This window comes from Enoplosus armatus, chromosome 21 (genome assembly GCF_043641665.1).
Source record: "Enoplosus armatus isolate fEnoArm2 chromosome 21, fEnoArm2.hap1, whole genome shotgun sequence".
In the NCBI taxonomy this organism is placed as follows: domain Eukaryota; kingdom Metazoa; phylum Chordata; class Actinopteri; order Centrarchiformes; family Enoplosidae; genus Enoplosus; species Enoplosus armatus.
In genome coordinates, this window is record NC_092200.1 from 3101972 (window position 1) to 3117402 (window position 15431).

Sequence of the window (15431 nt, forward strand, 5' to 3'; positions counted from 1 at the left end):
TCAACATTATTATCTTTCTCCCGCTGTTATAGCTGCAATGTCCTTTTCTATGATTGTCTATCAAGCTGCCTATCTCTGCCGGCACGACAATTCAGTTAATAACCGTTGAGTCCTCTCCTTTCGGCTGAGATCTGAGATAGACAGTGTGACATATGCTGTGTCGACTGTCATTTCTATGGAAACAGAGAGATCTTGAGGTTCTGAAGAGTTCCTCCTCGCTCCCCTGAAGGATATTACAAGGCAGCTCAGAGTATCGAGCTCCAGGACCTGCTGCAGTGACCCCGTCCCTCCCAGTTGCCCACCTTGCTGGCGAGGAGAATTTACTGCTGCCCTTCTACTCAAATTAAGAGGGGGGAAAAAAATCTCTCCCGGAAATCAATGTGGCAGCCCAACGTGCATTCACAATGGCCCTTTGATCAATTTATATCGAAAATACAATTAAACTGTCACGGGGGTGGGAGCCACATGTGCATTCAGTATGGTCACCAAGAAGCCCTGGCACGTCAATAGCTAGCTTTTTCTCCTCTGCCCTCCTATGGTACCAAATCGTAAAAAAGGCAGAGAGCATGACGCTATATCCATTAACATTGGGACCTCTGGGACACTGCAAAAAAAAAAATCTCTACCTTATCAAGTCAATTCTGTCTAGAATAGAGGCCTAAAGTCCTTCTTTTCTCAAAGGAATAGTTTGACATTTTAGGAAATACGCTTGCCGAGAGTTAGATGAGAAGATCGAAGACATTCCCACGTCTGTCCAGTAAATATAAGGCTACAGCCAGCGGCCGGTTAGCTTAGCTTAGCATGCAGTTGTTGTTTTTACACTTAAGTTTTCATACGGATGAAACAAACGAGATGCAACGTGTTGATTAGTACGTTTTAGAGGTTTCTGTGACCTTTGAAAAAAGCTAAGCTGGCAGTTGCAAATAAGCACACTTCCCAAAATGTCAAACTATACCTATTCCTCCTTGCCACTGCAGCGAGAGACAATTTCCAACAGTTTTCAACAGAAAGTGACTTATGATAATGATGATGTCTTTCTCGAGAGCAAAGAATAAAGTCGCTGCACTCAAATCAAGAAAAATGAAACTTGATTTCAGAGAATACTTGAAACGCGTTGATTTTCACTGGAAAATGAGGCTTTAAGGACTCAATTACAGACAAAAATGACTAGAGAAGATTTCTTTGCAGTGAATCAGCTGTGAAACAAACTATTATGTATTTGCTTAAACTATTTATATATCATCAATAACATGCTATATATTTCAAAGCCTCCCACTCAATTAGCTTTATCTGCTAAGTGATACCATAATATTTCCAATGGTGGGCATTTTTTCACCGTGGAAGATATTTATTTCTATTCCTGCATGCTTCATCTTCCAGTTTGAAGTGGGCTGAGAAGTGAAGTGGTACTCGTCAGACATCTGCGCGTGACAACTTATAAGCGAGCCATCTTTGTTTGTGAAATTAATCAGCTTCAAGTGCCGCAAATGTTAGTGCAGACGCGATCTGGCCGCCATTTGTGCTTCACTCGAGTTAGGCCAAAAAGATGGCACTGGAAATGGGCCGCTTAGGGCAATTAGCCAGTTAGCCTTTAAGGCCTTGTGTCCTGGCCTGTCGAGAACTGGCTGCCTTCTATGTAGCCAGATGGTAGCCTCAGACTGTGCACAAAAATAGCCTATCAAATGCCTGTTGATGTGTAAACTTGCAGTCAAAGTTGCAGAGACTTAAAGGTGAAATGTCAGTTGACATATATTTTTCTCTTGTGTACAAACGACATCTTTTGTTTTGTGTCCCATGCATAATTTCCAGCATGTTATCTTTTAATTACAGGCGATTCTCAACAGTTTGCATTCACTTTGCTGCAGATTTTAACAACACGAGTGGTTGTTTATATTGTACAATTACACACACGCCATACATGATGTCTTTTTAAAGATGATTCTGGTATTTATTTTAGACTCGGTATCTCACAGTACACGTGTTGTTTAAGATACAGACTCATTTTTGCATATTTTTCAGTGTTACAGTATTACCATTAAGAGGTTTTGCAGCGTGGACAAAAAAAACAAAAACAAAATAAATTTAAAAAAAGGTTTAAAGGCTTTGAAGCTTTTTTTTGGGATCTTTTTCGGTCAAAACGCTCTTCAGGGGTGAACTTGGGCTCCTCACCTCAGCATATCTAAAATCCTGGCTACAGCTCGGTTTTGCTGTCATATCCATGTGCTCCTCATTTGAATAAAACTTGGAAAACTAAATACTTGATTGCAGAGTAAAAGCCTGAGTGTTTGATGATAGAAAATCAATTAATCTCACCCTGACAAACCCGGCGGGTGTTTGAAACAGTAGTAGGCAGGTGATAGCACGGAAACAATTGCAAGGTGCCGCGGCGGTGTTGGCGTATCTCGCTCAGACATCGATTCGCCCCTGCGACGTTGTCAGACAGATGTTTGTCGGGCCTCGACGCTGCATGACCTGATCGCACCCTTTCCTCCGTTGCGAAGGAGAGGAGCATAATTGAAGTCGCCCCCTCCCAGCGCACAAGCGGGAACTTATCGCCTAATCAACAAACACTGCCAATGTGTGCTCCAGGTCGCCGCTGGAGACCGCAGGGGTTGCCATGGCGCGGGTACAGCCAGGCCTGTGCCATATTGCAAACTCCTTGCCTCTTTGCCAAGGTGAGCAGCTGGTAATGGGGGAGCATGAACAGAGACCAAAAATCACCCCACCCCCCACAAACAAACACACAAATCCCCGCACCTTTCCACTCCGCTGCCATAAGATGCTCCAGTCCTTCCCCCAGGTTGCCTCAACCGCTGAGTCATACAGGACTGGGAAGAATATTATGTCTGTGTTCATTCTTCCCTCTGATTTCCAGCCCATTACTGGAGGCTAGTGTTGCAGGCGTGTGTGTGTGTGTGTGTGTGTGTGTGTGCGTGCACGCTGGTGTGTTCGTTCACATACAGACAACATTGCTCACTAGCTAGGGACTATGTTTAGGAGTCTACCCACCAGGCCCAGAACCACTGGGGCCTATCAGAGGCTGTAAATACTTTATGAGATATGATAGTACAGCACAAACACTCCTAAACCACAGGCCATTAACCATTTTCAGTGGATATGTGCCCTTTGGTAAAGTAAGAAATAATGAAATAAACAAACATTCTCTTCCCCCAGTGACAGCCCGGGCCCTCTGAGGCCTGTATGCAGCTCGCCTGCTAATGAGAGGCAGTGTACGATTCTCCTCCTGCAGGAGGAAAAAAAATCATTGGCCAATACAGCAAGATTAGCAAGATTAGCAGCCAACCAGCTCCCCGACAAGACACTGCCAGAGTCTCCTTCTCCCCCTCATCTCGATCGCTTCTGTTAATTCCTTCCTGTTCCAACTGCTTTTGTTACGCTTGTTCAGGAAAGATTAAAGTTTCATTTGTTAGCACTGCACAACTCGATAAAGCTGTCGTTAAAAAAAAAAAAAAGAAAGAAAGAAAGAAAACCGGGGGGGAGATTGAGTTTACCAAATAACTGGAGACGGGATGCTGTAATTCAAGTGCAGTTTCATCATTCTATCTTTTACTGTGTGTCAAGAGCTGCTCCCTTGTTTATAATAACCTGCCATTGTGTTATTTCCAATTCATTTTTTTTTCACCACAAACAAAAGTGGTTTTGTTCCATGCTGTGTTCTCTGGTTGCCATGATGTCACTTGCACTTGTAGTTTTGTTGTTGTTTTTTTTTTCTTTTTTCCTTCAGACCCACCACATTGTGAGAAAGCGGTCTCCACCTGAGGATACGCATGCAGATGGTTGTTCTCTATGTTGAGCCATGTGTTCAACTCAAAAGCCATTCATTCCTTTTAGGGGCTCATTCATCACTTGTACTTTATCTGGCAATTAACAAACAGTAATTGCAATCAGATAAGATCTACGCACTGCAATCCTATGTGACAACTGGCTAGTGAGCTCACAATGAGGAAATGCGCCCAGCTGCATGTACTTGGGGGGAAATAACAAGCGCTCAGAGTCATGATTAAGTGTGGTGCTCTAAGGTTGATGCCTTAATGGCGTCTTCAGGAGACGGGCTCTCAGGCCGCAGCCTCTGGCTCTCTAAGTGTATACCACACTCAGATAATCCATTCTTCGTTTGCTATTAGTCCTTTTACAAGCTAAAAGGACGAGTGGCACATCAATCACCACTCTCTAAAGACAAAGTGGTTTGATCATGCTCGGTACTTACTTTTGATCTTCATTCGCTTTTTTGTTCTTTTTAACTTTTTTGTTCTTTCCCGTATTTGCTCGCCTCCTACCATAGCGAGCGTTGTAATCCTTTTAGACCAGGGCTGAAAGTCAACCCTCACTCGGGGAGGACGTATGTTGCAGAATCTCATTTGGTTGGATGACTCTATCCTCCGTGGACACGCGATAGGAATGCAAAGCACTAGCCCCATTCAACTCCTCGCACAAAACAGTCTTTCTTCCTCCTCAGTCGTCCTGACCTTGCAACAACGCTTCACAATCTCCTCAATTACAGTAGGTTGGAAGAGGAGACTGATATCTTGACTTCCGCTCCGCTGCATGTAAAGCAAGCATTATTTGGCCCGTCTTCGTGTACGTCCCCCAATGTTATCTAGGTCGACACTGTGTTTTCATTTTGTCGAACAAATAATACCTTCGGAGGAAGTCATATTTCACTGTAGGGCAAGACAGCCGCTTTAGGACGGCCCGATGTGAGTGGGATGGACATCTTAGCAAGCAGCCACAGAGCTGACAGTAAGCACAAAATATATTGGACAGCCAACAGCAAACAAAGCCTGAGGACGGATGGATGGAAGTCCGATATATGAGCGTTAGCCGTTCGGAGTATCGTGTCATGTCTACAATCTGATGATGGGATGATTTTCCTATTCTCAGAGACAGAATGACACACTCACATGCAGCACGTTATTCATTTTGAAGCATCTCATTAAGAGCAGACATTCTCCTTTGAGTGCAGAGAGAGGATGATTGCCTTATCTAGAAATCCATGATGCTGCTAAGAAGAAGGCACAGAAAATGTTTCTCCTTTTAGTGCTCTTATAGAAACTAAACTTTTATTAAAAGTTGCAAACAAACTTTCAATACATAAACTAAATATCTTTCTAGCACAGACACATCGCAAATAAACGTATTTTATAGAGTTTGTTTGCAGCTTTTGGTCCACTCGTCCCTCTCCCCTCCACGCATCTGTCTTATGAAATAGATAGGCAACGTTTTCTTTATGTTCTAAAATTGTTGTATTACAAATTCAGATTTTTTGTGAGACTATAAGTTTCAAATGAAGCAATCTGTGTTTATGCACGCGTGAACAATAATAGCAACTTCTCAAATGTTGGCATGTTAAAAGTTTAAGTTGTGTTGTGACAGCGCCTTCGTGGAACCTGAAAAAAGTCCCAGAAGAATTAGCAAACATTAGACATTGAGTAAAAGACACAGACTTCAGGAGCTGAAAGCTGTGGATTCGATGCACCCAAAGATTTTTTGAGTTGAAAGTTGTCTTCGTCTCTGATGTGGTGTCTTCACTTCTTAGAGACCACTTAACAACTCAACAGTAAAAGCAAAAAGACATTGCTTTCTGTGTCTGTGTTTGTATGAGATCTGTGATAACGGAGTGCAGTGTCTGATGAAGGACTAAGAAACAGTGGAAATATGTTTTTAAAGTACCTTTCCGACATACTGCATGTCTGTCCCGGTGTACTCCTCCAACAAAAAGAACTGGTTCCACATCCAACCTCGTTTGGAGCGCCTGAGCGGAACTCCGTTGGCGTCCTGTCCTGTCAGCCCTGTGGACCCCCTCCGCCCCCCTGTAGTCCTTCGCAGGGCCCTGAGCCCGTACCCTGGAGAGCTGAGGTGGGCCATGGCCCACAGCACCATCAATACGCAAACTTTCCTTCTATCCATGGCCACACCACCACAACCTTCTGTCTTCTCCCCCCTCAGTGGTCTGTGTCCAGTGGTTTTTGGTCAGAGTATCGGATCAGTCCTCATGCTGTAATCTACTGAAGCAGGAAAGGCTCCTCAGACTCACAGGGCGGCAAACAGCACCTGGAACATTAACACAGAAAAACAGAGTGTCAATACTGGGAGGGGAGGCAGCAATTTGTTACTGCACAAGCTCTCGTTTTGTTTCGTAAACCGCAGTCAAGACCAACTCAGCAGGGCTTTCAAAACTGAGACCGAGTGCTCCTCGAGACGTCTTTCCAAATATGTGCGTAACATAAGTGTTTTGTTTTTTTTAATCAATAGAGATAAAGATCTGTGAAGTTTTATATATACATATATCTTTTCATTTATACGGCCAAAAAGTCTGAAATAATAAAACAAAATAAAATACTAAATAAAAACCAAATGATGTAAACCATAATCAAATAAACAACACTGTGAGCAAGGAATAAAAAATATAAATGAACAACTAAACAGCTGAATTGCCAGATGAAACCAATGGACTTCCAACAGCAAATGCACAAATTCTTTAATAAAAACAACCTTTTTTGCAGCTCTCTGGTTTATTTTCATTTGAAAAGCTTTTGCTAGGTCAGGTTTGGGTCTCTTATTTACAGCTTTGGTTTCTTATTCATGTTTTGGCCATAAACTGACTCTATTTGAAGATTTTACCTTTATCAGCTTCTGTGTGGGCATTTCTTTCACTAGTTTCTATTTAAACAAACTATTTATAGACATATATAAATAACAGTTAGTTCAAGTCCACGTGCATGATACCCATCGAGATGGAAATTCAAACTTACTACCAAGATATTGAGTAATAAGTACAAGTAAAAAGGCCAACATGATAAAAGCGGTGTGGAGAGCAGACAGAAATGTGTAACACAGCTCTGCATGTGATTGACTGACTTTTCTGCTGCCACACACACACACACACACACACACACACACACACACACTCCCATCGACACAAGCCCTGATATGCATTCATGTGCGCACACACACATACTGTATGTTGAATGTCAGTCATCTGATTGATGGGCAGGCTGAGTGCTGTCTAACCTGATAAATTTCAGATTAGAAATATTACACATCAATGTATAGGCGTTCATCTTGTACAACACGTGTAGAGCTACTTTATCTGCATTAAGCTCCCGCATCAACATCTAATAGAGCGCAAGGCTGTATGTGCTGCAGCCCATCCTATCTTTTTAAACAATCTGCTTCGGCACACTTTGTTATCAGACCCAGCAGAATGCCAAGGGAGACCCAGGGCAATGTCAACCCCAGTTTATTACCTTAAGATCAGTGTAAAGATACTGAACAAAATGACTGTTTGCAAACCACAGAGAAGGGCCTTGATGTGGGCTGTGGAATATCTACGCTTTCAGTCTCTCAATCATTTCTCCCACCCATCCCTTTTCCTCTTTCTCTGTCCGCCGTTCCTCCGAAGGCCAAGACAGAATGCGCTGGAAAATGTGAGAAGGAAACGGAACAAGAAGAGCAGCGCAGGACGGAGGTGGAGGAGGAGGAGGAGGAGGGGTAGGTGGAAAGAGAAAGAAGGCCATGTATTCTGCTTTTGTTCTCATTATTCCTCCCCGGCTGGGCAATCCAGGCCGCCAGTGTTCCTCGACTGTGGTTTGGGAGGAGGGTTATCAGTGGGTCCGCTGGGGAGCGTCTGCGACGTTCCTCCGTATCGCACGTTCTCAGAAGGCGGGTGGAGGGAGTGGGGGGTGCGGCGGGAGAGGAGGGTGCAGCCTAGCCCCCCCAATGTATGGCAGGTCTGGTCGGCTTCCCTCACACAGTATGTTGGGGAAAGAGGAAACGATGTCTCTGGACATGAATTAAGTACCCTGACCTGCATGCAGAAGTGGAGCCAGACAGACTGAAGGGAGTGAGGGAAATGGAGCGAGAGAAGAGGAGTGAGAGAAAAGGTGGCCGGCTAAGGGGAGTGGAGGCAGCGGCGCTCTCACAATACCACAAATTTTTGTCTTGGATACAGCGCTAAGTTTAGTATCTGAAAATCTGATACCACAGAAATAAAGAAACAACCATCAAGCGATGTCACAGAGCAACCGCTGAGCTTTATACAAACAGACGTCTCACCACGTCGACGGGAACAGCGCTACACAAACTTTGGTTCGGAGGTTTTGATGTCGGCTGGGTGTCTTTGTTGGCTCAATAAACAAAATACAGTAGCTGCATATTTCACTTCTGTGCCAGTCTGTCAAGCTGTTTGCGGTGAAAGATTCGGTTCAAAACACAATGGAGAGTTTGATACAGTTGTGTGTTTTCAGCTATTTGGCTCTGTCTGTTCCTCTGGCAGAGGTTCATAAAGACAGTTTGACTATCTTATTTACTTTCACTCCTACAAGCCCATCCCAAAGTGCACCGAATGGCACGGATTCCAACATCACGTAAAAGAAACGTACCTGCTGAAAAGACGAGTGTCAGAGTGAGCTGCAGAACGCTGTTAGCAAACTTTATTTTATGTCGCATTTTTCCAAAACAGCAGATCCAAAAGGAAGAAACGAGAGAGAGAGAATAAAAGAAGAGTATAAACCACAGAATGTGAAGTTATAAAAGAAAGAAACAAAGAAAACAAGTCAGGGGTTTAGTAGCATGCTAGCTTGTTTGCTTCCTAATTAGCACACTCGCTGACTTGTATTTTGCGTATTTTATTTTTAGAGCTGCAACTAAGGTTTGTTTTGGTTTCAATCCAGAGTGAAGATATTCAGTTTACCAGTATAATTATAAAACAGAGGGAAACTAATTGTTGCTTGACATATTGCCCAAAACACAAGTTAATTGATCATAAAAAACACAATTAGTTTTTTTATTTTCAACTGACAATCTTTCAAAAAAGAAGCCACCTCTTTAGTTCTTCAACTGTCAGCCGTTGTGTCTCTCAGTACGGTTGCTGCCATTGTTTTTGTATTGAGTGGATGATTGCACTGCTTTGTGGGATGACTTTGGAGATTCTGAGAAACCCAGATGACAAACTGTCTTTATAAACTTATACACCGCGATTCTTCAAACAAAGACTCCAACCCCATCGTGTGTTTACGCCCTCTAACGAGACGCGGTGGTGAAGTGGAATTCCAGCACTCCAGGACACACTTGCTAAAAAGTTTTTGATATCAGATGTAGTTACCGTGACAACACTAAGGGGCAAACGGGGGGAGAGAGAGGGAGTGAAGGAGAGGTAGAAACGTCCTGTCAGAGCAGCGTCAGCAGTCAGGCTGGGAGACTGGCCCATCCATTACGCTACCTGTCTTCCAGAGGCAGCCAAGGCATGCCCTGCTTTCCCCTTATGAGGCAAATTGCGAGCGGTTGAATCTGGGGGTTAGGTCCCTTCTTTCTCTTTTCCCTCATGCGTTGCAGTTTATAGCACTCCCCCACCCTCCAACTCACCCCTACCCCCTCCCTCTCCTGCCTCCACCTCCCATCCCCCTGCCTCTGCCTACTTTGCTTGCAAAGGCCTGAGCTGATATGCATTATCGCTGGGCTTTTCGCTGAAAGCTAGTCACTTTGCATGTGTCCTCTGCCTGGCTCAGCACGCGGAGGTGGGGGGGGGGAGGAAAGACTCCCGGGTCAACAGTGCGTGTGCTGATGGAGGCAGGTGAAAGTGAGATGGACTGTCAGGCTTCTTAATCACGACCGTGGAGAAATAGTCTCTCAGACCACCACTCTCTCCTTTCTCTAAGCCGCAACTCTCGTGGCAGAAGCTCTGTTTCCCATCCAAATTTGCAAAAATGACTGGATGATTTTTCCCTGCTTTTTCCTCTACCTCTCTCTAGTATGTCCCTTTTTATTTCCCTCCCCCAGCTCCCAGTGCACTCGACTTTATGAATTTACTTAATTGACGCTGGTGAGGAGCATGTGGGACTTTGAGCTATTGATTTGCTGTAGGCCTCAGCGTAGTTGGAAATACCAGTCGGTCTCTGGGGTAGACTCATGAAGCTTTCTACCTCGAGTCCCCCAGCACTGGGAAGCCGGCCTATTCAATAGATTTCTTCATAATGTCACTGTAGAAAGCTAATGCTTTCACTGTATGGAGGGCTCTGCCGTCCCTAAGGAGCGCTCGCCCCTTGACCACATTTGTCATACCCTGGAAGCCATATTGTACAGCTCCCTGCCCCGATAATTCTCTTGACAAGGGACCACGACCAGGAGTAAGTCAGCTAAAGCTTTATTTTGCAACGTCAAAAAATGTCACAGCGGGTTAAGGACGCTATGGTGCCACATGTAGCCCAGTGGCTACGACAAAATGCCTGCCTCTTTACATTTGTACTGTAAGGGGGTGAAGCTGAAAGAAAGATGGACGAAGACTTTGCGATTTATGACAACTTGGATCTTATTCGTAGCACCGACCTTAGCTTTTATTGGCACCGGCTTAATTACTAAGATTAATAATGATGATAATATGGCAACATCGCTAAGAAGGCAGGCCCTCAGTTTAGCTGCACTAAATTGGAGGAGAAAAATGGTCTTCTGTCAACATCCATCACAATTTACAGACTGAAGTCTAGCCTGCCGTTTTATTTCAGGTGTGCTCACTTTTGGTTTTACCTCCAAATAAAGTTTATCTAAACCTTTTGGCTTGTTGCTCCGTCAGACTGCATTGTAGCAAAGAAATCTCAGCAAACCCAAGTTGGGATAAATCTGAATTTCCCTTTAAATAAATAGAAACTGGAGCGAGACTGTGTAACCATGACGGAGAAAGTGCCAAAGAAAGAAGGAGTGTGTTCACTGTTTACAGCCGTCTTCCTTGAACACCAGTCGTCACCAGGTGATTGTTGAAAAAGAGCCACAGGTCTCGTCTTTCCCTGTTCGCTTTCTCAGGGAGCACCATCGTCATAATGAAGGTGTGTAATAGAACATGACACCATAATTATATTCTCCCAGTTAAGAGGCAGTGTTTACAACAAGCACAAGGCTGCCTTTATTTTCTCCCTCCTTGCACACACTCACTCTCTCTTTGTCTCGCTCTCTCGCTCTGCCCCGTCTTTGCTTCGTATCATGTGCCATTTAATTGCATTAAAAAAAATGCTTGATGAAAAAATGAAAAAAGTAAATTGCTTTAAATTGCCTGTCACAGATTGTGTGGAGTCGCCATAGAGCAATAAGACTTGGGCATTGTGGTTGGTGTTGGGTAAGCAAGATTAATGTGTCTGTTGCCAATTTTCGAATGCCCCGTGATTCTACGCTCAAAGAATTGCCTGGGATAACATTTTGAATCAGGACAATTAGCTATTAAATGTATCTATTGGTTTTATCGAGCACAGGACCATGAGGATAGAGACGGGGACACAGAGAGTCACACAAATGCATTTGTCAATACATATTGGATCTAGCCGGCTAATGGCCTTTCCAGTGCACACGTGCTGTTACACACAATGGGTTAGGGTGGCATTTTAGCCTAATCTAGACTTGGGAGTGACCTCTCAGAGTAGGCCGACTCCTCTTCGCTCCTTCTCTGTCTTTCTTACCTTCTTCTACCTCTCCCATCTTCTCTTCCTGGTTTTTTTTTTCTCTCTCCCCCTAACGAGGGATATGAGCGACACGGCAAAGCACCCTATCGCGCCCGGTGAGCCGCAGACTTCCACAGCAACCCAGAAAGAGCCCCGGGGGTGCAATTAAAAGTGAGAGAGGAGAATGTCAGCCAGGGCGACGAGCAAGGGAGAAGAGAGAGGGTGAAGGAGGGAGGGGCGAGGGGGTAGAGGAGGAAGGTTGGGCACTGGTACCACAGGTAACGTGGTCATGTTACAATACTCGGAGGAGGCCCTTAAAGGCTGCTAATGTGTCGAGGTGTCAGCAGCAGGTTGTTCCACCATCTCTGCTCTCTTTGGCCTCCTTGCCTCATCTCAGACTCAGTTTGTTAAGAGGACTCAGACTCAGAGTAGGTGTCATTCACAGTCCATGTTATGCTGCTCGCTGGAGAAATTTACAGCTGAATCCCAAGTGTGAATTTGGAAACAGTGCGCTCGACCCAAATCTGGGGCTCTCCATTTGTCTTATTGCCCATGTGGGTTAGTGGTTCACAACCGAGTTCCCACTGGCGAATTATCAAAAGACTTGGTGGCTGGATGAACTTTTGCTCTCCAAATGTATAAAAACAAGCATCGTGTGTCCCTTTTCCTTGCAGCAAAATGGACACAGATGCGACCAAACTGAAAAAAAAATTCCCTCAGAACCCTGTCAATATATATTGATCTTTTGTTTAGCTGAGAAACACCGTCTAGACACACTGCCGCATTGTCTTGAAAATAACTTCACCCCACTCCAATCTGACGTACAGATGCACACGCCTCACAGATTAAGGCAAGGAAATTGATAACTAAAAGGAGATTTCAGACAGATGGGAGATATTACCACAAAGGAAAATACAAAATGTCTACGGATTGAGGAGGGTAAAATCATCATCATAAAATGCCGGCGAATAAACAGTTGAAAATCCCCAGTGAAATTGGAATGCAAAGCTGAACTGAAATTCCTGACTGAATGTTAGCACTGTAGTGCAAAACACCAGAGTCCTCTAGTCGAAATTAGGATTCACCCTGCAAGACTGGAATAGCACCAAGATTTAGTTAACGGTTCTCTAAGTCCCCTTTCTGCTTCTAAATAGCACATTAAGTTTCACTCCAAGACCTGGAGTTTCAACTTACTCTCAACAATATGATATGAGGGATGTTATTGGATGTATATCTGCAAACTGCTATCACATGTGAGGAAATATTGAGGAATTACATTTCAGGCAACAGCGACAAAAAGGACACATGGCTTTGGTATGAAACCCTCAAAACTGTGGACTATGTGTTTAATCCGGGTCCTGATCATACAGGACAGGGATGTGAGACTGTACCTTTGACAGGATGACAGTAATCCGAACAAATTAGCTCATACTATCCCTGTCAGAGGCAGGGGTGTGCCCACAGCATTCATCCCAGTGCACCGCTCCAGAGCTCACTGCAAACACATTACCTTGCCTCGCTGCCCAAATGCATACCAAATAACCCATATAAATCATACAATCTGGGCCAACTCAATGAGAGCCCCCTATTTTCCCTGTTTTCTAGTTATTTCCACCGTGCCATCATTCAGCAGAGCTCGCATCACTCAGTCCGAAGCTCTCACAACCGTCGTCGGAGTGGCCCAGTTTAGAACCCGCAGAGGGCTCCTGAAGTAACCCTTCCTCTAGTGCACTTGATTTTATGTCTCCACGGTCTGGACTAAATTGTGGGTTGCCAGCTCTCCGCACACAGCTCTGTCTTTCAGCTCACTCCCTTTTCTTTCTCCCTGTTGTCACTTCGACAAAAACAAAGATGAGCTTCTGTGAACCTGCACCAGTGTTTATGGCTGTGTTTACCATCGAGCGACACGGCAGTTGAAGAGGACTCTCTCAGCACATTATTTTAAAGGCTCCCTCCTCTCTAAAGTCGCTGCAGATTCTCTTAGTATATTAGGGCAGCATCATTTTGCTCCAACTCTAGTGCCAAATAATGACTTTCAGCCCTGAAACATGGTTTTGAACTGTGTCATCATAAACAACAAAGACTCTCACTTTTTAGCACGCAGTTTCTGATTCCACTTCTCAGAATTAATTGACTAAATGGGAGCTTAAAGTCATTATCTCCCCTCGCCAGTTCTCCAATCCTGCGCTAGGGGCTAATAAATGGAGGTTTGATTTCGCTAAATGTCCTCTCGCGAAGATTAATAACGCCTAGTACCCTGGTGGCAAACAGATGTGGTCATCCTTGCTCGACAGCAGAACAAATGGGCACAAGACATCCGCGCATACAAAGAGCATAGAAATAATAGCTTAATGGCATTCATCCGGCGACACGTTAGCAGATGAGACATCCTCGGTTGTTTGCTTTCCTGTGTGTTCACCAGAGCACATGTTTTGTCACCAGCGGCCATGTGGTCTAACACAGCTCTCTTCTGAGGGACTGACAATGGCAGAGGGGGGAGGGATGGGAGGAGGGAGGAGGCTCAATGGAGGGGTCTGCTGGCTTCCTGCTTCCCTCACTGTGGCCTTTGTGGTAATACACTGGTGGTTATGGGAGCCTCCGTCTCTATGCAAATCAGCGTTTGCTTCCCAAGTGTTTGTGTGTGCCATGTGCAGTCAAGTGCAAGCGTTCGTTTTACTGTATATTTAGCCCTGCACTGTCTGGAGCAAAAGGCCAGAGCTGCATCAATGAAGGAACAATACATTAAATCGGGTAATTAAAAGCTGTTATTTCTATATCAATAATGCTGTTTACCTCTTAATAATACTGCCCTACCAGGATATGAGATCACGCTGCAGCTGTTGCTTTTAAATGAATAGTGCATCTCTGGAAGCAGATGCATTGATTGGACTACATAAAGGTCAAATTTGGTGCAGTGAATTGAAAATCAGTGAAGGAGTTGTGTTCCCACGTTTGTCTCGGCCTCCCCGTCGTGACAATTACATGAGAGGGAACGACGTGGAAGCACATTTCCATTCAGGCGTATATCGACTGTAACAGCGGGTCAACAGCAAGACGGCTACAAACACAATTGTCACACAACACTAAATAATACATGGAGCTAAAACAAAGACATCACACACCTAAAATATGGCCCTAATAAAAGGCTGCGCAGGGAAAATGTGTTTCCCCCTCGACTAAGAGTAATGACCTTTCCTAGAAGCCCACCATAAAATAACACAGCGACAGTTGGGAGCACCTGTTTTTACATTATTAATAGTGGAGACTTCACACACACTCAAAAGCCAGAGACGTGCGCTGATACTTTGGCTTTTGACTGTTCTTAAATTGGGTAAAATTCTCCCAAACTGCACCCAACTAAAACCACTGAGGCATTCGAGTGTTAAGAAAGCCATTTGTCACAGGCAGGACTTCTGCCAGGGCATCAGCCCAGCCTTGGGATAAAAAAACAAATGAAAATAATACGAATTGTATGAATACCATTCATGAATAAGCCACACAATTTGCGATGGCATCTGAATTCAAATGCCTTGTATAAATACATATTCTGTTAGCAATGCTCCTCAAAAAATGATATTTGCCAGCTTTTCATTTGTTGCGTTTTGAATATGTACTGCACTATCGCTGCTAAAATAAGGGTCTTTCTGCACTGTTCTCAATCCAATCACGTCAAAAGAGATTCAGGCGTCCTCTGAGATGAACAACAGACGGCCATGATCTCCTCTGACCTTAACTGTGACTCATGTTTATTTACCTCAGCTAGTTATCCCTGAGGGACAGCGGCCTCATCACTGAAATGAGCGCTGTGATGGGTTGTTTTTTTTATTGCCACTCCTGGGAACGGACATCTCTAATGAACAAAGAAGCCTGATTGATCCAAGTTAGCATTTGATTCCCGAGCACTGCCGTGACACACGATTCAATATGCTGGCATGCCAGTGGAGTACCCCTTGAACTTTGCTGTACATACATCTTTAATCACACTCA

The 15431-nt window shown here is 44.4% G+C and overlaps 1 protein-coding gene across 1 annotated transcript in view; it reads right to left on the reverse strand.

Annotated features, from left to right (window-relative positions):
* The window catches only part of LOC139304166 (cadherin-6-like), a 29384-nt gene extending 23456 nt beyond the window's left edge, over window positions 1–5928 (reverse strand). The window contains exon 1 of the mRNA XM_070928042.1: window positions 5692–5928. Within this exon, the coding sequence (XP_070784143.1) occupies window positions 5692–5928 (237 nt within the window). The remainder of the gene's footprint in view (window positions 1–5691) is intronic.
* Window positions 5929–15431: the final 9503 nt, after the last annotated feature.